Source organism: Molothrus aeneus, chromosome 5 (genome assembly GCF_037042795.1).
Source record: "Molothrus aeneus isolate 106 chromosome 5, BPBGC_Maene_1.0, whole genome shotgun sequence".
NCBI classification, from domain to species: domain Eukaryota; kingdom Metazoa; phylum Chordata; class Aves; order Passeriformes; family Icteridae; genus Molothrus; species Molothrus aeneus.
The window spans coordinates 25,278,394-25,298,505 of NC_089650.1; the positions used below are offsets into that span (position 1 = coordinate 25,278,394).

General features: G+C 41.1%; 1 protein-coding gene across 1 annotated transcript; it reads left to right on the top strand.

Annotated features, from left to right (window-relative positions):
* Positions 1-508: 508 nt before the first annotated feature.
* Positions 509-19,227, top strand: USP44 (ubiquitin specific peptidase 44). The gene is made up of 6 exons (XM_066550512.1): positions 509-530; positions 5,690-7,198; positions 15,672-15,870; positions 16,335-16,443; positions 17,231-17,436; positions 17,825-19,227. Exons 2-6 carry the CDS (start codon positions 5,771-5,773, stop codon positions 18,022-18,024), a joined length of 2,142 nt encoding a protein of 713 aa, XP_066406609.1. The 5' UTR covers positions 509-530; positions 5,690-5,770; the 3' UTR covers positions 18,025-19,227.
* The last annotated feature ends 885 nt before the right edge of the window (positions 19,228-20,112 follow it).

Consider the following 20,112-nt stretch of genomic DNA (forward strand, 5'->3'; position numbering starts at 1 on the left):
GGGCCTAAGAGCCCGCTTCTTCCCGGCTGGGTACGGACCTACCTCGGGGCAAACAGGTGCCCCGCGGCCACGGCCCGGGGCAGCGGCAGCTCCTCGGCACCTCGGGAACTGACCAACGGCGATTCCCACCGGGCTGCCCGCGTCCGGCCCCGCGGGACCGGCCCGCTCGGCCCGGCGGGCGGGGGAGGCCGGGGGAGGTGGGAGGAGACGTGGGAAGGACTTCGGTTGCCACTACAAATCTGGTGACAGACGCGCCGCCGGCACATGGCGATGGGCAGGTGGGTGCGGGGCGGCGGTAGGGCCCGGGGCAGCCGCGGGGGTGCGGGTTCGCGGCACTCCCCCGCCGCCGCCGCCGCCGCCGCCGCGCGTTTCCTCGCGGGCCCCCGCCGCCCGCCGCGCTCCCCGTCCGGGCGGGGGCGTGGGGCGGGCGGGGGCGGCCCCGCGCGGCACTGACGTCGTGGAGGGGCCGCTCCGAGGCGGCGGCGGCGGCGGCGGCGGCTCGGGGCGCCCAAGATGGCGGCGGGTGAAGGGTGCGTGCGGGACCGGCGGGCGGGAGCGGCAGCGGCAGCGGCGCGGCGGCGCTGCCAGCCTGCCCAGGGCCGGCCTGCGGGGAGCAGGTGCCCGGCGGAGGGGAGCGCGGGGCGGGAAACACCGGCGCCTTTTCCTTGGGGAGGGACGGTAGCGGCGGCGCGCTGTTTGCGGAGGGACATCTGAGGAGGAGGTGCTCGTTGTCGCGGGGGCGAGCCAGGCACGGGGGAGCGGGACCCTGGGACCGGCCACCCCCGCCGGGCAGCAGGGGTGCTGCCGTCTGCCCGCCGCGCTCGCTGTGTGGCGGGGAGCCCCGGCACGGGGCCCGCTGTCGTACGCGTCCCTGAGGGGGGCCGGGAGGGCGTCGAGGTGAGGGAGAGCGCGGGAGGAGCGCAGGGCGGCGGTGAGCAGGGCCCGCTGCTCTGGGCTCCCGCCTGTGGTGGCCGAGGCGAAGTCGCGCCATGTCGGGGAGCGCCGGCCCTTCTGCGGGACCGGCCCCGCGGCACCGAGCCCTGGCCAGCCTTGCCGGGGTGTCTGTACTTGCAGGGCTGTCAGAGCTGGAGCTGTCAGAGCTGTCAGAGATGCTCGTTTTTCTAAACGAGCTCAACTGTCAAGTGTAACTTCAGATCAGTAAGAAGTGCCTGTGTGTTTTAATCAGTGTTTTTGGTGCCTGTGTGAAAGTGCTTCAATCTGTGTTGTTTGTTTATCGTCAAGTCTGCACTGCAGGAAACGCGCGGTTATTTGCAGCAGTAGACATCCAATGTAAAGATGTACCGCTGTCTCTGGTGTCCTGGGCTAAATGGCCACTTCTAGGCAGCACACTGGGTGTACATGCTTTAGCTGTAAAAGAAAAAAAATAGAGCAAAAAAAGTTCAATGGCACGGCTCCAAGGAAGGGAGACCGGGGGGTTTCTTGTCAAGGGCTGTTCTGTTAGAAATCGGAAATAATTCACAAAATTTCTTTTTGAAGTGCTGCTTTGATTTCAAGTCTAAATTGTTACGCCTGCAGGACTGTACTGCAGCTGGAAGTTATGCACATAAGTGTTTTATTGAGTTGTTTTCTTAAAGAAACTCGTTTAAAAAAGCAGTAAAGCAGTACATCTGCCTTCTAGTTACTGAATTTGTTATCTAAAACTTTTGAGTTGTTTAAGTACCCATGATTCCTGCGTTTTCAGATATTCAGCAGGTACTCTGAACCTGATGGGAGTCAGTTGGTAAACAGTCATCTGATTTAAAAGCCAGAATATAAATGGGGCACAAGAGCACACACACGAGTGTGTATATAATTGTAAAACTCTGTGTACTGCATTTCTAGTCTAGTGTTGGAGACTTCTCATTTATGTGTCAGGCACTTAATTACACAAGTAGTGACTAAGGTAAAATTCAGCCTTTCGTTTATAGTTATATTTATGAATTTAGCTGTGAAAATCACCCTTAAATTGTTAAAATCTTGATTTTTTTTTTATGGAGAAGAAATGGAAGAAAACCATCAATTTTCATGACTTCTAAGTTGGTTTTGGCATCAAGTGCTTTTTCAGCTCATTAATTACCTAAAAATGTAAATTTTGCCAGCCTTTGAGTGGAACAAAAGGAATTAATGTGTCAGGCTGAAGTATGGTACAATAAAAAAATCCTTTTCTATATATCTTTGTTTCTAGCTTGTGAAACTTTGGTGCAAGAAAAAACTTCTGTGTATCTCTCTGTTTCCAGACAACTTAGTGCTTTCAATAGTACTATTCTATATGCTAGTAGTTGTTATTTTGCTTACTACTTCAGCTCAGGTCTGTGGTAAGAACTCAGAGGGGGGCTTGATCTCTGAAGTGCTGGTCAACTAATTCAAAGTTTCTTTGTGTGTGTGCACAGAACTGAACCTCAGGAGAGAAGAATGCAGAAACTAGGGCTGAATAACTTCCTTTAGGGAATTTTAACATCAGAGCATTAGATTGTACTATTTTATTCCAGCTGCAGTTTTCAGGTGTGGGAATGAGTGTGCAGTATTTTTCCTGTTTCTTCCATCATTGTCACTTCACTCCTGTTTTTTACCCTGAGATCTTTTGCCAAGTTTTGGTTCTAAGGTACAGTTTTTAAATGTTGTGGGTTGATGCAGTCTCAGTACTTCAAACATTCACTCTGTCAGTGTGCTGCTTGACATTCATCTGAAGTTTTCTTGTCTCACTTTTGTACTCTAAGCTTTTTTGCAGTGTTTTCAGATATTGCTGCCTTTTTGACCAAACTGCATTTTGATTTCCTCACTTTTTTTCAAAGAAAGACTTCTCCCATGCTAAGATGTTTCCTCCCCTTCCCCCTTCCACCCTGTCTCTTTTCTCCACACATCGACGTAGGTGGGAAAATGTCATGCTGGCTTGCTTGCTGGTGGGGGAGCTGGGGCTTTAGGTTTTTCCCTTCGAGGTGCTGATCTTGCTCTTTCGTAGAATTATGCTGCTTTTGCGTGAGGAGCTTGAATGTGCAGTCCTGATTTACACAGTGGCTGTCCAGGAATCAGTGGACTGTTTTTGTCCTCAGTCCAATATCTGCTTACACTGAGGCATGTAAGCAGTTTTAGTCTTGAGAATGTTTTTAAAAGTGTGAAAAAAATAATCTGCTCATGTAGTATTAAAAGGAAGGAAAAATAAGGCACAGGGTTTACACAGTGACTTTACCAAACCCAGAAAGAGTTGGCCCCTCAGATTGCTGTGACTGACAGCATTGCTGTGTGTGACAGCCCTGTGGGAAGGCAGGGTTTAGTGTTCTTTTCTGGTCTGCTGGAAAGGACTGTTACTAATATGTTATGCAATAGAATCTATATATGTTAGTCCAAAACCAGAAAGAGAAGTCCCTTAAAATTCTCTGTACCATATTTAATTATTGCAGCACACTTTACATATGTATTACTATCCTGAATTTTACAGTGTTACAAAAGTTCCCCTTTGCTGTGGAAAAGAGGTTGTCAGACTAGAAGACATGAGATGATGCTGATGATCTTATTTATAAAGACAATATAAAAAGCAAACTTACTGTGCACAATTATTTGTAAAAGAATCTAATTAGCAGCCTGCAGATAAGATTGCACTTTAGAAGGAATGAATGTTATGGGTGCAACAAGATGAAAGAGTTAAACATGCCCTTACTTTTGTGATCTGCTGACCATAGCACACAGGAGATCTCGACTTCCCCCAGTATGCTGTGGCTGGTACTTGATCTTGGGGAGCTGCTGGATGGCTCCCCAGAGGTTGTGGTGCCTGAAATTCTTTGGTGCAGTCAGTATGGACTGGAAACAACTCTTAGCCAGAATGTCAGAGAGATTAATAGTAGAGATTAAAAGTACAGTTTTTTAGTTTCTCTACAGCTGGTTCAAGCTTTTCTTCATTACAGAATAAATTCTATATAGCACATGCAATGCTGGGTGCTGATTATGTGCTTAGAGACTTATTTCAGCTCTTATGTTGGTATCTGTATTGTAACATTTTAAAAGGCACTAGCCATGGGCCAATTGATCAAACAAAGCCATTTTTGGTTGAATCTTTTAATGACAGTTTTTATCAAAGTACCAGATGAAAATTAGAGCTTCTTTTCTAGCCATCTGCAACCTTTTACTTGTTTCCCTTCCTTAGTGGTGTCGTGTTGTTGTACATTAGGATTCCCTCTAGCTAATGCTTATTTTACACTAAACATCTGTTCTATATTGAGAAGCCTATTCAGTTTTTCAGAACTGTAGAAATTGATAAATATTAGCATATTTAAGGCTAATAGCGGGAATAAAGTTTTTTGGTTCCATCCAGAGTTGTGTAAATCACTCAGTGTTTTTGTAGTATGGTTTATTCACCTGTAAAGCATAGAATCCTGGACCTTTATACTGTACAGTCTAAGCTGGGTCCAGAGCATGTATTTGTAATGGCAAACTCATCTCACTTGGCCTAGACTGAATATTTGACAAAGCCTTGAACTCCTCAGGTGAATAAATTGTTTCATCTGGCAAGCACTGTGCCTAGTGGTACTGGTGCTGTGTGCTCTTTGGCCCTTCTGGTCAGTGATATATATGGTGGGCACAAATGCCCCAGATCAAATGTAATCATTTCCTGATGCATCATAGCACTGTTACCATTTTTCTCTAGATGTTCAAGATAGTCAAAGTAGTAAAAACAAGAATGAATCACTGTCTCTTTAATTTTTTGCTAATCAAAGACTGTCTGTTTTGGGTAAATGCCCCTTAAAGGAAGAAGCAAAAACAGCAGCTTTGAACAAATAAATGTAACCATACAAACTTAATAAAAGATATAAGCCAGTGCTAGTCAGATTTTTAAATGAACTTTTGAAGAGCTGAATTAGAAAGTTTTTATAAAGTTTGTGGTAACTGATGTAGATACCTCCTGGTATTTCTATCTAAAGAAATCAAGTTCTGCTTTGCTAAGTTGCTCTTTCAGAGGTGTTAGGATGATGTGTTAAAATTTAAGATACTTTATTATAGAAATAGTATAATGGGCACAGAGGATCAGTGATTTAATTAAAGGTATGGATTAATTAAGAGTTTGAGTTGTATAAAGCCTCACTTGTCTGAACTGTTGGCACTATGTAAACATAATAAATTTAAGTGAACTTTGCACTTCTGCACCTGTATGCTTAGGGGTAGAATTAATAGGAGAATTTTGGAATCTCACTGTGGTTTGAGTTGCAAGGGACCATAAGGATCCTGTAGTCCTATTCCCTGCTGTGTGGAGGGACACCTCCAATTAGATCCAGTTGTTTAAAGTCCAATCCCACCTGGCTCTGAACAGTTCTAGGGATGGGAGCATCCGCAGCTTCTCTGAACAGCCTCTCCCACTCTTGAATGGGAACTCTGTAACAGCATCTTTTAACAAAATCAGTGACCCTTAATAAGAAAAACCAAACCAGGCCTAAAGTGTAGCTAGTATGCTTCAGTCCTGAGCCACAAAGCCCTTGGAATATAAACAGTGGTATGCAGGCAATTTAGTGTGAAAGTGGAACTGCTGTTGAAGGTGTTGAGTATGTGTGTGGCTCCACGTGACTGATTTCTTTCACATGTTTGGTGGGACTCAGCTGGATGATGATAGTGATCTTCATCTTAATATGAAAGTGGTACACTGACTCCTGTAAAAGAGATACGGTTGGGTATTTATGAACTATAACTTTCTTTTTTTTTTTAGTTGCAGATTGAAATCTCACAGGCAGAAAATAGTTTGGATGATGTGTTTTGCCAGCATATTTCTGCAGTTTCAGTTTTAACGATGGATAAGTGTAAGCACGTAGGACGTCTGCGCCTTGCCCAAGATCACTCCATTCTCAATCCTCAGAAATGGCATTGCATGGACTGCAATACCACGGAGTCGGTGTGGGCGTGCCTCAGCTGCTCGCACGTGGCATGTGGCAGGTACATCGAAGAGCATGCACTAAAGCACTTTCAGGAGAGCAGCCACCCTGTGGCATTGGAGGTGAACGAGCTGTACGTGTTCTGCTATCTCTGCGACGATTACGTTCTCAATGACAACGCAACCGGAGACTTAAAGCTCTTGCGGAGTACGTTAAGTGCAATCAAGAGTCAAAACTATGAGTGCACTACTCGAAGTGGGAGGACTTTGCGTTCTATGGGTACCAGCGATGATTCCTACCTTGCACACGGCGGTGCCCAAGCCACGCTTCGGAATGAAGACAGGATGTTCACGGCTCTCTGGCACCGACGGCGTGCCGTCCTCGGCAAAGTGTTCAGATCGTGGCTTGAGTTGACACCTACTGGAAAGAGGATTTTGGAAGAAGAGAGACGTCAAGAAGAAGCAGAGCTAAAAAAGGATGAAGCTAGGAAGAGGAGACAAGAACGAAAGCGTGAGTTGAAAGCAGAGATGGAAAAGATGCCTCCAAGAAAGAGCAGTCGTTTACAAAATCAGATTAGAATGTCCTCAAAACCAGAACCCTGCCCTCAAAAAACATCACAGCACATGGAGTTTTTGGCAGAGTTGAAAGAAACATATACCTCAGAAGAACTGAGATTGAAAAAAATAAGTGACTCTCCAATTAAACGAAGGCCTACTGTGACTCCTGGAGTCACAGGACTGAGAAACCTGGGAAACACATGCTATATGAATTCTGTCCTGCAGGTATTAAGTCACTTACTTATTTTTCGAGAATGCTTTTTAAAGCTTGATCTCAACCAAACTCAGGAACTGCTGGCAACAGCAACCAATGGTAAAACAAGATCTTCATCCAAACACCTGTCAATAGCTTCCTCGACATTACACATGAATGAAAACCAAGAAAAAGTAAAGGGATCATATTCTGTGAGGCGGCCTAGTTTATCCTCTGGATTAAGTGGAGGAGCATCAAAAAGTATGGAACTTATTCAGCCCAGGGAGCCCAGTTCAAAACATATTTCTCTCTGTCATGAGTTGCATACTCTATTCCAGGTTATGTGGTCTGGCAAATGGGCACTGGTGTCTCCTTTTGCCATGCTTCATTCTGTGTGGAGACTAATTCCAGCCTTCAGAGGGTATGCACAACAAGATGCTCAGGAATTTCTCTGTGAACTTTTGGATAAAGTACAGCAGGAGCTGGAGACTACAGGGACCAGATACCCAGCTCTCATCCCTGCTTCTCAAAGAAAACTTATAAAGCAGGTTTTGAATGTGGTTAACAACATTTTTCATGGACAGTTGTTAAGTCAGGTATGTTTTATGATTACTTTTTTAAAGGTGTTTAATGATTTATAGTTCTGGATTTACTCTAGTCAGTCAGGTATGGACATACTTCAAAGGTTTATACATTTATAACTGTTGAGGGGGGATGGTGAGGATATATTACAGTTTCAGAAGAAATATTACACGGTTTGAATAAATGCCACTCTGTAGCCCTCCACTACCAAAACCTAGGCCATTCAAACCCAATACACCTGTTAATCATAAAAGTCTTACATTTGTTATTTTAAAACACACCTTTCCACCTACTGAGAAATACTTGTATTTGCTGTTAAGCACCAACTCATCTGAAGGAATGAAGAATTTACAATTTCAAGTATCTGGCTTATCACTATAGCACTACTAGATAAAAGGTGTTAAGGAAGGTTAATCTAGTGTAAGTAGAAACTGATTAGGTAAGGGATGTCAAACAGGATATTATTTCACTAAACAGCTTGAATTTGAGCTTGATTACCAGTGAGTAATTGCATGTCAAGCTTTTATGTACAGAAATACTAATACTTCTTTTCTATTGCAACACAAAGATACAGAAGGCTCTGTCAACACAGGAACCAAATTTGTGGGGTGGAGGCAATGGTGGTTCTCCTTTCTGCATGACTTCTTTTTTTTTTCCCTGCTTCTCAGCTCCTTGTTAAGTATTTCAGTGTGTCCACTGCTATTATGCATATCCCAACAGTGTGTATAAGTGTCTGAATTCTGACTGAACAAACAAATGCTTGTTTCTGTTAAATTAATCTAAAAACTAACCACATTGCAGCAGGAACAGAAGTTGGGAAGTTCTTGGCTCCTGGAATGGATCTGTAGTATACATGAACATGTTAACGGAGGGAGTGTGGAAGCATTTGATGAATATTGTGTGTAAAAAAAAAAGCTTAACACAAAAATGTCTGTTCCTGGTATTCTGACTAGTTGATTGATGGTTTAATGTTTTATTATGTAAAACTAGAAATCCAAGTGCTTTTTGACTAAAGTAGGATTGCTTACTGCTACGATCCTTGTAAACTTCATAGGAATGTGACAGGGTTGTTTGCAGCATAAGTCAGCCCTCAGTCATATTAGGTTTTGTGAAGCTACTGGAAACTGTTTGATCTATCAATAAAACTGTATCACCAGCCACCTTCTGCCTGGCCCAGAGTACCAGCACCTCTGTGGCATGCTTCCTTTCCTTGGGCACTAGATATCTTGTATCAGTGTTGCACAACTGGAAGTGTTTAGTATATTATGTCATTAAAGAGTTTTTGGTTTGAAAATTCCATTCCTCTCCAAAATAGCAATTTTGCCAGCAAAATAAGGTTATTTTTTTAGGAATAGTGACAAGGTTTGCTTGCGTTGCAAACCGCCCTACAGGATTCATGGTTTAGTAAGAATTTTCAAGGCTCTAAAGACACAGCATCATTTCAGTAATAACTACTTTCACATATTTTTAGCTTTATATGGAGAGGTTTGTGACTAGAAACCCTCCCACCTTCCTGAGACCAGGAGAGGAGTAGTGAGAATTCTCTAATGAGTAAACTAAAACAAAACCATTACAAAACAAAGGAAAAATCCTCACTTCCTCAGTATTGAGTAAACCAGAAAGGGAATTAGGCAGTTTTGAGGTATCCTCTGACTTGTGTGACTACATACAGCTCTTATTGCAGCTGCTCCATGTCTGTGTGCAGAATACAGCCTTGATCAAGTCAAGATTGCCTCACTGAAGTGAGAGGAGCAAGAAAAAGAGTATTGAGGCTGTTATCTAGTAATTTCTCCCTGGCTCATTAGGCAGTTCCCACAGACTGTTCCAACACTTTACCCCTCCCAGTGTTCCCTTTGTCTTTAGCCACTCCTTTTTTTTTTTTTTTTTTAGTTTTGTTTTCACCTGTGGTTTTGAACATGATAAATATTATAAGGAAAAGGGAAGGCCTGAAGATTTAAATTCCTTCCTTGTAAAATATATTCAGATCATCTTAATGATTTAGTCCCTGGTGTTTGCACACGGAAAGATGAACTCTAAAAACTCTGTTAGGCAATTATTTTCCTTTCCTCAGTAAGATTCCTACATCATGATTTCACTAGGCGTTTGTCAGAACTGCATTAATGAAGTTAACAGAAAAGGCAAGAAAACACCCATGCAGGGCTGGAAAAAACCCCAAACTTCTTGCTGTGTCATTGCATCTTGGACAGTGTTTGCTCTTAAAAGCAATGAGTGTATGTTTAGTCCTTACAGGCTTAACTTTATCTACGTACAAGATAATGTAAAACTGTGATAAACATAGTAATAAAAATAAATATAGTAATACTGTGACAGTATTACAGCTTCTCTCTAGAAGATAATTGGACCTGTTCCAAGCTGCCCTTATTAAAAATAAGACAGGATTTTATTCTAGTGTGTTAAGTTGCATCTTACTTTATTGAGAAAGGGGAATTGGGGAGTGTGTTTCTGTGTGCAGTTGCCTTCTGTTTTAGAGCCCCTGAAATGCTACCATACTTACTCTTTGTACAGAGAATATAATTTCAAGATACTTGATTCTGTGAGATACTCAAGTGCCATGAAGTCAATCTTCCTGACCTTCAAACCTCAGGAATACTATGAGCTACTCTTGATAAAGAACACATAGGATCCCTTACGGTGCTGATAAGCTGTGTGTTTACTTAGGTTTCACATTACTTTCACATGTGCAGCTCAACTTTTCCCCCCTTCTTCTAGTTCTAATTTAACTTGAAGGGAAGTCATAATCCTGAGTTTGCCATCAGTCTGTTGCTATTGAAGTGCTGCCTGGTTCAGCACTAACTGAATTTAGGATCTAAGATTAAGGAAGCAGAGAATTAAGTGTTTGAGAATCTTGTGCTTTTTTCATAACTAGATAGATAGTTTACTAGAGAACTAGATCTCGTGCTTTTGATAACTAGAAAAAGTTTTGGGTGATGTCATAGATGAAGTAGTTGTTTATGTTTTGCTATTTTCTCAGCTGATTTAAAGTAAGTTTCCTTCATCTGCTGCTTGAAATGTTTTACTATTTTATGGAATACTAGACTAGGCAATGGGTAACTCCAGGAATAGTCTGAGCAAATTGCCTCTGTTTTTTTATTTTATGTTTATTCTAATACCTGTTTTAGGATTTCAGCCTTTTACTTTGCAGTAGTGTGAAACTGCAATAACTGGTATGTCTAAGAGAAGTAAAGATCTGCATTGTAGGTGCAAACCCCTTCCCCTCTGCTCTGTCTTCATGTGCTAGTCTTCCTGCAGTGATGGAGAAAGTGGCTCATACCTCTCAAACCCATTGGGATTCTGAGGAGATCCCAATTTGTCTGTTAAAACCCTAGTTCTTTGCAATCCCTCAGTGCTTATACTCTTGTGGAAGGTGCTTACTGTCTCCTGTCCTCAGTCCTTCAGTGGGAAAGGAGAAACTGCTGTGCTCTGAACTCATGTGGCAGTGGTAAACTGATCCACGCTGGCTCACAGGTCTCTAAAGTACACTTCAAGAGCTCAAATATGTTAGCTGTTGTCTCAAGAGTTTCTTGGCTTGTGTTTTTTTAAATGGTACCAACTAAATAGCACAGTATGCAACAATTTTTAAAGTACCTTTATTTCAACTTTGTCCATATTAAGCAAGGAAGGGGACAGGTATGTTTCTAAAAATCCAGAAATTGAAATAACAGATTATATTGTGTGCCACATGTACTCAGAAATCATATGAGCAGAAATTCTTGGACAAGGATGAAATCCACCTTGAACTTCCTTCTCTGGGCTGAACAGTCCCAGCTCTCTGAGTGTGTCCTTATATGTCAGCTATGTCCAAGGCCTTTCATCATCTTCCTGGCCCTTTGGTGAACTCAGTCCAGCATATCCATGTCTCCCTTTCTTCTGAGCACTGGGCCCAGCACTTCCGCTGTGTGGGAGCTGAGGAGGGGGCAGGGATCACCTGCCTGGACCTGCTGGTGATGCTTTGCAGAATGCAGCTCCAGAGGCTGTTGGCCTCCTTTGCCATAAGGGCACATCTCTGGCTCCTGGACGGTTTGTCCCCCAGATCCTCTCTTCCCACCTGTCACATGTTTTATGAAAAATCCTTTCCTTAGGGCTTTTTCTCCTGAGAAGCTGAGAGAAATGTAAACAATGATCATCTGCTGCTGTGGAATGCAACAGGTGCATCATTGGTTGGTCTCATGTGGTTGTTTCTAATTAATGGCCAATCACAGTCCAGCTGTCCAGACTGTCTTGGTCAGTCACAAGCCTTTGTTATCATTCTTTTTCTATTCTTAGCTAGCCTTCTGATGAAATCCTTTCTTCTATTCTTTTAGTTTTAATATAATATAAAATAATAATATCATTTTAATATAATATAAAATAATAAATCAAGCCTTCTGAAACACGGAGTCAACATTCTCATCTCTTCCCTCATCCTGGGACCCTGCAAACACCACCACACCCATCCAGCCTGTACTGGTGCCTGGGTGATTGATGCCCAGGAGCAGGACGTGGTGTTTCCTTTTGTAGAGCTGCATAAGGTCCTATTTCCTGGCCCTGTCCCATTCCTAGTGGGTGGCAGTGCCCCAGCCAGCCGTACCAGCCACTCCTCCTGCTTCGTGTCATCTGCAGACTTCTCAGAGTTCAGAAAAATTGCCTCCAGTATTTTTTATAGCAGTGCCTGGTAGGAACTAGCTTCTGATACCTCTGGGCATGCTTAAAACTTCCTAAGCAGTTTGATTACTTCCTGATCATTTTTAAGATGGAATCTGAGCAAAATGCTTCTTGCTGCTCCTGCTCAGCACAGCAGAATAACAGTGTGCAGTGATCAGAGAAACGAATATACCAGGTCTCAAGGAGTGAAGGAGGTTCTAACCAGTGTAGTATGTAAACTATTCTTAAAGCATATTTCAGGACAGATTGTCTGAGAAAAGGGGAAATGTGATTTTTGAGTTGTTTGAAAGCCTTCTGTTTTGGGTAGTATGCTGTGAGTTGGAGTTTAGGGGAGAATGCTGAGGGTTTGAGGGTGTACTGCTGGGTATGAAGTCTCCCACTGAATAGACTGTTAGAAAGAACAGAACTTCAGGCAGGTAAATGGGACACTTTGCTCTTAAACCAGTTGATGTCATGTATACTGATTTCTATATTTTGGTGTTAGTCTTTGTGTTTTTATGTTTAGCCTGACTTACAAAGTGTTTGTCAAGTTGTTTTCCAACTAGATGAAAGTAACATTTTAAATTAATCTAAAAGAGGCCATTGAATCACAGACTGCAGTTACCTGTGGTTATGCTTTATGTTATTCTGCTAAATAGATAAAGATCATTTTGAGGATACTGTATGCTTATCACTACAAAGTTCAGTTGGGTTTTTTTTTATGCTGACTGTCATATGAATTATGCATTTTAGCTGTATTCCAGAGATCCCCTTCAACTTATAATTACTTCCCTGTGCAAAAATTGAGTTACTAATCATGATATATGTGTCTCATCTAGTGAAAGCACAAAAATGGGACTGGCTATTTTACTCTTCTTAAAAACAACAAAGGAAAAAAAAGAGTTGGGGCAGAGGTGGTTAAGAGTTTTGTTTCTTCCACGCAAGTGCAGGGAGCATAGGCAAAACAGTTGATGATGAAGTTGGCTTTTACTGCAGCAATATGTTAACTATTTTCTTTGGCTGCATTTACACTGAATGCCATCCAGGGCAGTGGCTGTCTGTCACATTATTGTGGCCACAATGATGCTTGTCTGAGTAGTCTCCAGTGCTTAGCTTGAATCAAGCAATTTGATCCAGCTCTTTTCAGTCTGGCCTTTGGCCCATGATTGAATACTAAGCTTTAACCAAACAATTGTGTTTAGTACCCGTGTTTCAAGGCATGAGAGGGTGGTCAGGGCAGAACATAAGGCAGAGATTTCAGACTGGTTAAAATCTGTAATTTACTTTGCTCTAGTGTGTACTTTTCATTTGCTTTGGTATGAATGACAGCATTAAAGCTTCTTGTAATAGCAATTCTGAATTACAAAGGGAAGGTGGAATCAAACTCTGAATTTATAAAGTATAATCATAAAGATAGACATCACTAACCAGATTGCTAGAGTAGACTCACTTGCCTATTACTGTTGTGCGTACTTATACTATACAAAGTTACACTGGAAATATGCATAAAGTTTTTGCCCTTTGAGTTCATGTTTGGGGTTTGTTTTGTGTTCTATAAAATCTCAACCAACTTTCGAACAGTTTTTACAATTTCTGCCCCTCTCATGGAGAAAGAAAATCTGGGTTGCACTGTGTGAATGATAATGGAGCTTGAGATAAAGGAGTCCCTTTTAGGACAGACAGAAGAGTGATGGGAATGTCACCAAGCCAATGCCAGTGGACAGGCCAGTGCAGATGAATTCCACAGAAGGCTGGGAATCCTCCTGCTTTTTGAGTAAGCCCCTTGGTAAGCCCAGGCCTGGCTAAGAAAGAAACTTCCACCCTTGTTGCGGCCGTGCCTGGCTGTCCTTTCCCACCACATCCAGGAGCAGGGAGCGCACAGGGGCTGATGGGGTTGGGTGCTCTTGCCCGGGTGTGTCGGGTTACCGTGCTGTTGGCAGCTACAGGAATCCCCGAGTTTAACTCTGCTGCAGCGAGGACTGGCTTGGATTGGAGGAAATAAATGCAGCTGTGTATCAGTACAGGGTTTTGTCCCCACAAATCAGCTTTGCTCACAGTTGCATGACGAGAAGCAGATTTATTGCATCTGTGTTCTTCAGGTTTTTTGACTGGGAAAAACTTGGAAGCTGGATCAGTTATTCATGTCTTTTTCTCTGGGATAGTACTCATTAGCTAGTTGGGAAAGAAGATCTTAACCTAGATTATCAATGTAATACACTAAATTTAAAACCTCAAAATGTGTTAAAATTATCTGTGTTGGAGTCACATGTGTTCTACATCCTGAGCTCCTTAATCTTAAGTGTGCATTCATGCGCAACAAATTCTTACATAACTCATCAATCAAATAAACTTTTGGCCCAGCAAAATTACCCATTTGTACAGCAGAAATGTATTGGTCATTCTGGGATTAAGCTGGAGTGTGATTGAACTGTGGCCAAACATACCATTTTGTCTCCCATGTCTAGATTTCAGCTCTGAATTACTAATAATTTGTGGCTTTGAAATGTTGCCAGATGTTAGCACTTGCAAAAGACACTCCTGACAGTGTAAATTAAAACAGAAGAATCTCCTCTTTTCTGCCATGTAAGTTTTGAAGTTTTGTTTTCTAAGAACAAGGCAGTGGCATTTTCATCTTAGAACTTCAAGCAGTTAACAGCTTTCCTAACTGCACTGCTGAATGTTCATGCTGGGACACAAATCCACATGTGCACTCGGTGGCTAATGCAGAGATGGAGTATGAGCTGCTGCAGCTACTGAGTGCAGTTACAAGAACACACACCTAGGAGGAAGACACCATGAGGTGACAGATAGGGCCTTATATAAATCATCATGAAATACCAAAGCAGGGTAAATAATTACCTAACAGCAAACCTTCAGAGGAAAACAAAGGAGCATCTGAACAAAAGCGAGTGTACTTTCACACTTGTGTAGGCTTACTAAGCAAACTGAAGGGAACTACACCAAATTTGTGTAGAGCAGCAGCAGTATATAAAAGGGTCCTTGTGAAATAACAATCTTTGGATGTCACATGAATTTTCATTCCTTTATTACTATGTCTTTGTGTCAGTTGTTCTGAATAACTTGTGGTAATTTCCTAAATAGGAAGCATGCAACACCTAATATGTTGTCTTTCCAGCTTAGAAGAGCTACTGCTTTTAACTTATTTTCCTAAGAATTGAATGTTATAATAAATTAATTGTCTTCTGCCTGTAGTATCTGCATTTTCCAGGTTGACTCACTTCACTTCGTTACATTTTATTTATGTTGTCTTACTGCTTGTCCATTCCCTAGTGTGACGATGGATCCACTTACTGAAAGAAGAAATAAATTATTTTTACCTGTTAATTTTTCTTTGAAGAAGTGTGCTTCCTAATCCAGACTTCCCTGGAAGACTTACAAAGTAAGAAGGATATGACTTTAAAATCCCCAGCTGTTCCTTTTTTTTTTTCTTTTGCGTGTGTGTGTGTGGTTTTGATTTATTTTGATTCATTTTTAAATTAACCTACATTATAATTTCTCATGTAAATTTTCCTTTTTGAGAAAAGACTCCTGAGACTTCACCAGCTGTTTTCTTTTGGACAGTCCCAGACAGAACATTTTGACACTGTTTTTGTTTCTCAGTAAAACATAAGAACACTTACTTGTTTGTGATACCAGTTTTGGACATGCTGCTTCAGAGAAAAGAAATTAGGTGTATCATCTCTGTTGTTAAATGACTTTGTCTTGTCTTTGGTTACCCTTGGTTATCTCTAGGAAAAATAATCTCTTTTTAGAGCTATGTAATGGTACCTGTTTAGCAAAGTACATTTTTGAGTGTAAACAACTGGTGAAATATCTTTTTTACAGGTTACATGCCTTGCCTGTGACAATAAATCAAATACTATAGAACGTTTCTGGGACCTGTCCCTGGAGTTTCCTGAGAGGTATCACTGCAATGGCAAGGAGATGTCGTCTCAGTATCCATGTCTGCTGACAGAAATGCTGGCCAAGTTTACAGAAACTGAAGCTTTGGAAGGAAAGATATATGCATGTGATCAGTGCAACAGTGAGTAAAGGCAGTATGTAGTCATGCATACATTCTCTGTGTAAAATATAAACTGACAGTGCAAGTATAGGAGTCTTAAAGTATAATGCAAACAAAGACCTTCGTCTTATGTCCTGCTGTGGTCACTTGACAGCTGTTACTTGCCCCCTAGAAGATTAAATTGTTCAAAAGATGTTTTGAAGTGTGATGCTTCATTTAGATACAGTCTCATGACACACTAATGGGGTACTCCCAGCTGAAGAAGCCATCACCTTTTTAAATTAAGGTGACTAATGTAAGTGACCACAAGTATTTTTTACTTGCATCATAAAATAATCATTGTAAATCAGCTCTCAGAGCACATCCTTTTTAAGGAGGCACGTACCATAAATATTTAGGTCCACACAAATTCTGTGGATAAATTTAGACTGAAATGTAAGGCTGTTACCAAGATTTGTATTGTGTAACTGTGTGTTTGACCTCAGCAAAACGAAGGAAGTTTTCTTCTAAACCAGTTATACTCACAGAAGCTCAGAAGCAGCTTATGGTGTGTCGACTACCTCAGGTTCTCAGATTACACCTTAAACGGTTTAGGTAAGTAGTACCACAACAAAAAGTGTTGCAAACTGACAGATTCCGTCTTGCTCTACCATTGCTTAGGATCAATGTTTTTCAGCATCAGTTTCGTTTCCCTTTACCAGTATGGTGAGAAATAGTTACTAGAAACTTCTTTTCCTTGTTCACTTGAAACATCAGTAAGATATATTATAAATTTAAGCTTTAACTTTTAACTTTTTGGATTTTAGTACTTGCTACTTTAGTACCAAAATTATTTTATCCTTGTTTTCTGTCAATACCTACCAACCTTGCTCTGAACTCTATTGGTAAAAATTAATCTTATGGTAGAGTAGGATGCTCATAATCACTAATGCACAGACCTGGACTGTATTCAGTGGAAGTCTCAGATAACAATCCTGTATCCAAATACATACATATATTTGGCCTCAAAGAAGGGAAGTGGACACTGCATCTCTGTGAACTCATAGCACAACATCAGTACCGTCTGTTCCTCGTACAAAGGAAACTGAAAATGAGATAGAATAAATGAGAAATACCAAAGAGGTATAACAGGTGGGAAATACTTCATACTCACCACTGCACAGATCTTAAGATAGATGTTTCAGAAGATGAGAACAGTAGGTACCTTAGACATTTAAAAGGCCTTGAAATAAAGAAGTGAAAGAGGAAGCTTAGAAAACTCTAGCATTTATTTTGTGCACAGAGTAATAGTGAAAATATTATGTTATGTTCAAACATAATTCAGAATGCTGTGCTCTTTCCTTAAAAAACCCATAAGTTTTCATTTGGTTTAACTTCCCAGGTGGTCAGGACGCAATCACCGTGAGAAGATTGGTGTACATGTTAGTTTTGAGCAAATGCTAAACATGGAGCCTTATTGCTGCAGGGAATCCCTCAAGTCTCTCCTGCCTGACGGCTTCATCTACGACTTGTCCGCTGTGGTAATACATCACGGGAAAGGATTTGGCTCAGGGCACTACACTGCCTACTGCTACAATTCTGAAGGAGGTAGGAACCAGCTGGGACATGAGCACTGAGGGAGAAAGGGGTCTTCCTAATTCTAAACTGATACAAAGAAAGTCTTTTCTCAAATTAAAAGGGAATCAATTGTAGCTGATCTGCCTGAAAGGAGAACTGCAGCTCTGTAGAGCAACAGTTCAGTTTTTGTGTTGCCTTGTTAAATGTGTTCTAGCTATAAACTCTCTTGTAAATCTGAGGAAGCTGAGCTGGGTTTTTAAAACATTGAGGTAAATAAACCAGATCAACTGAAACAGTTTACTATTTGTACACAACTCATTAATAGGATCAAACACTAATTAATTATTAAATATGGTGCAATTACTTAAAATCAGTGTCCTGATGACTTTTTTTTTTCTGGTATATTTCCTTATTGCAGGATTTTGGGTACACTGCAATGATTCAAAACTCAACATGTGCACTATGGAAGAAGTATGCAAGGCTCAAGCCTACATTTTGTTTTACAGCCAACGACTTACTCAGGCAAATGGACATGGTAGAGTCCCTTGTCCTAGCACAGCTGAAAGTCAGCAGCACACAGAATTAGCTGGCTCTTCCATGGACAACAGTAGCAGCTAATCCAAAGCCAGTTAACTGTGTGTATGGTAAAGGTTTAAATTGTCATAACTATGTATTTTTAAAATGAAGTACAGTATTGTACTTTTTCAATGTTTATATAGTTTTGTATTAGTTGAAGTACTCTTTACAATGGTTAGCAAAAGTTTTTATTGACAATAAGTAACTTTCAAAGTACCTAGAATTTCAATACAGCTATTTTTATAAGAAGAGATTGCTATGTGCATTTAACTTTTACCTCAGGCTATTTTTTTAAGCTGGTTTTGTATTTTGATAATATTTTTGAATTGGTTTAGAAATTTACTTCAATGGGCAACTGGTATTTGTCTGGTTAATTTTCTGTATAGGCTTGTGTACATTTTATAGTATAGTTCTAATGATACCGTGATTCTTACTGTCTTGGAGGAATTGCTACTAGGTCTTAGAATATTGACATTCACCAGCAAGGAATGTTAAAACATGTCAGATGGTAACTGAATGTTTTGTAGGCAACTTTCTGTGGAATTATTTTGCAAGCTTGAATGGCTATACTAAAGATACACTGATAGAATTTCTTAAAATCTGAGCTTGAGGAAATAGAGCATGAAGTTATTTTCATGTAAGTATGTAAGAGGAGTGTTTAATAACACAAGAATGTATCTTTATCAAGACTTGCATGTTTTAGCCTTAACAAACCTGACATTTTAAAACTCAAGTGCCAAATTCAAAGTAATTTAACAACCAGGGGCTTTTTTATTCCAAAAATTTAAAAAGTTTTCTTAAACAAACAAGTAAAAAGCTCAGTAACCCCCCCTACAATAAAACCACACTTACTCACCCCACTGTCACTGCTACAAGAACATTAGCATCCCTTTTCTTGAATTGGGCCAGCTTACTTTAAGCTGCAGCAAGCATTGTCTGTCTCAGTCATCCCTGAACAAACAGCTGATGAAAAGCAGCTGCAATGTTGGCATGAAAGCATTCTCAGTCTGGTTTCATTACCCACAACTTCTGTACCTTATACTACATGGTCCTACCACTAGCATTAACAGAACTGTGCAGTGAGGAGAATTTAACAAGCAAGAGTTATCAGTCCTCCACATGCAGTAGTTAATGCCAATTAAATTTTAATTGTGAAGTTATTTTGTGTAAGTAAGTCCTATGCAAATTGTTACCTCATCTTCTGCAAAGTTTATACCTCAATAAAATGCCTTGATATGGACAAAAAAGCAGGTGTGTACTGGAATCAATTCCTACATTATCATTACATTTTTAAAAATAATTTTAGATTTGGTCTAGCAGGAGTTAAGGCATTAACTATACAACTGTTTTGGCCATGTGTCACTGATTTAACAGCTGATTTTGCTATCATTTCTGTTTCTGAAAGATGCCATATTATAGCAAGCACATAGCAGCCTCAGATCTCAAACTTCTTGGTCTTGTGCTCATCTTAATTAAGTATGCAAAACAGTTCATGTGTTGGTTTGGGGAATTTTTTGGTTGGTTGGGTTTTTTGTGGTTTTGTTATTGGGTTTTTTTTGCTTCTTTCTTTTTTTTAGCCAAAAGCCATGTGCTGGAGTGATCTGACAAATGTACTTGTTATGGCTGTTCAGTCTTTCAAATACTTTCCTGTGCTGTCCTGGCTGGTGAGCAAATGCATGTAATTTCAACTCCACTTTCTACTTACAGGTAGTTAAGAAAATTTGCCTTTTAGGCTTCTGTTACTTTTTTTCTTCCTCCAAGTACATCTCTTAGGAGATCCTTAGGGATCTTCAGAGACTCGGGCATTAAGAATCTGTCTTTGGACATGTAGAGAGCAACTTGGGTGTGAGAGTTAATTGGTCTCAATCATCACTATTAAGCACATTGAAGGAATCTTAGAAGGAATCTTACCCTGCCATCATTACTAGAAAGATTGCCTAGGCTCTGCTTCCAGCTATTCCCCTGCATTACAGCAAAGATTGCTGAGCCTCAAGGCTTTCTCTGAAAGACATCTTTAGCTCTGCAAAAGCAAATCCAGCTTTCTTCCCATTGCTCCTCTTAGATGGAACAAGAGAAGGGGAGGAGAAAGAGTCCTAGTCCTCCTAATCAAGGCACGGGGGAGAGTAGAGA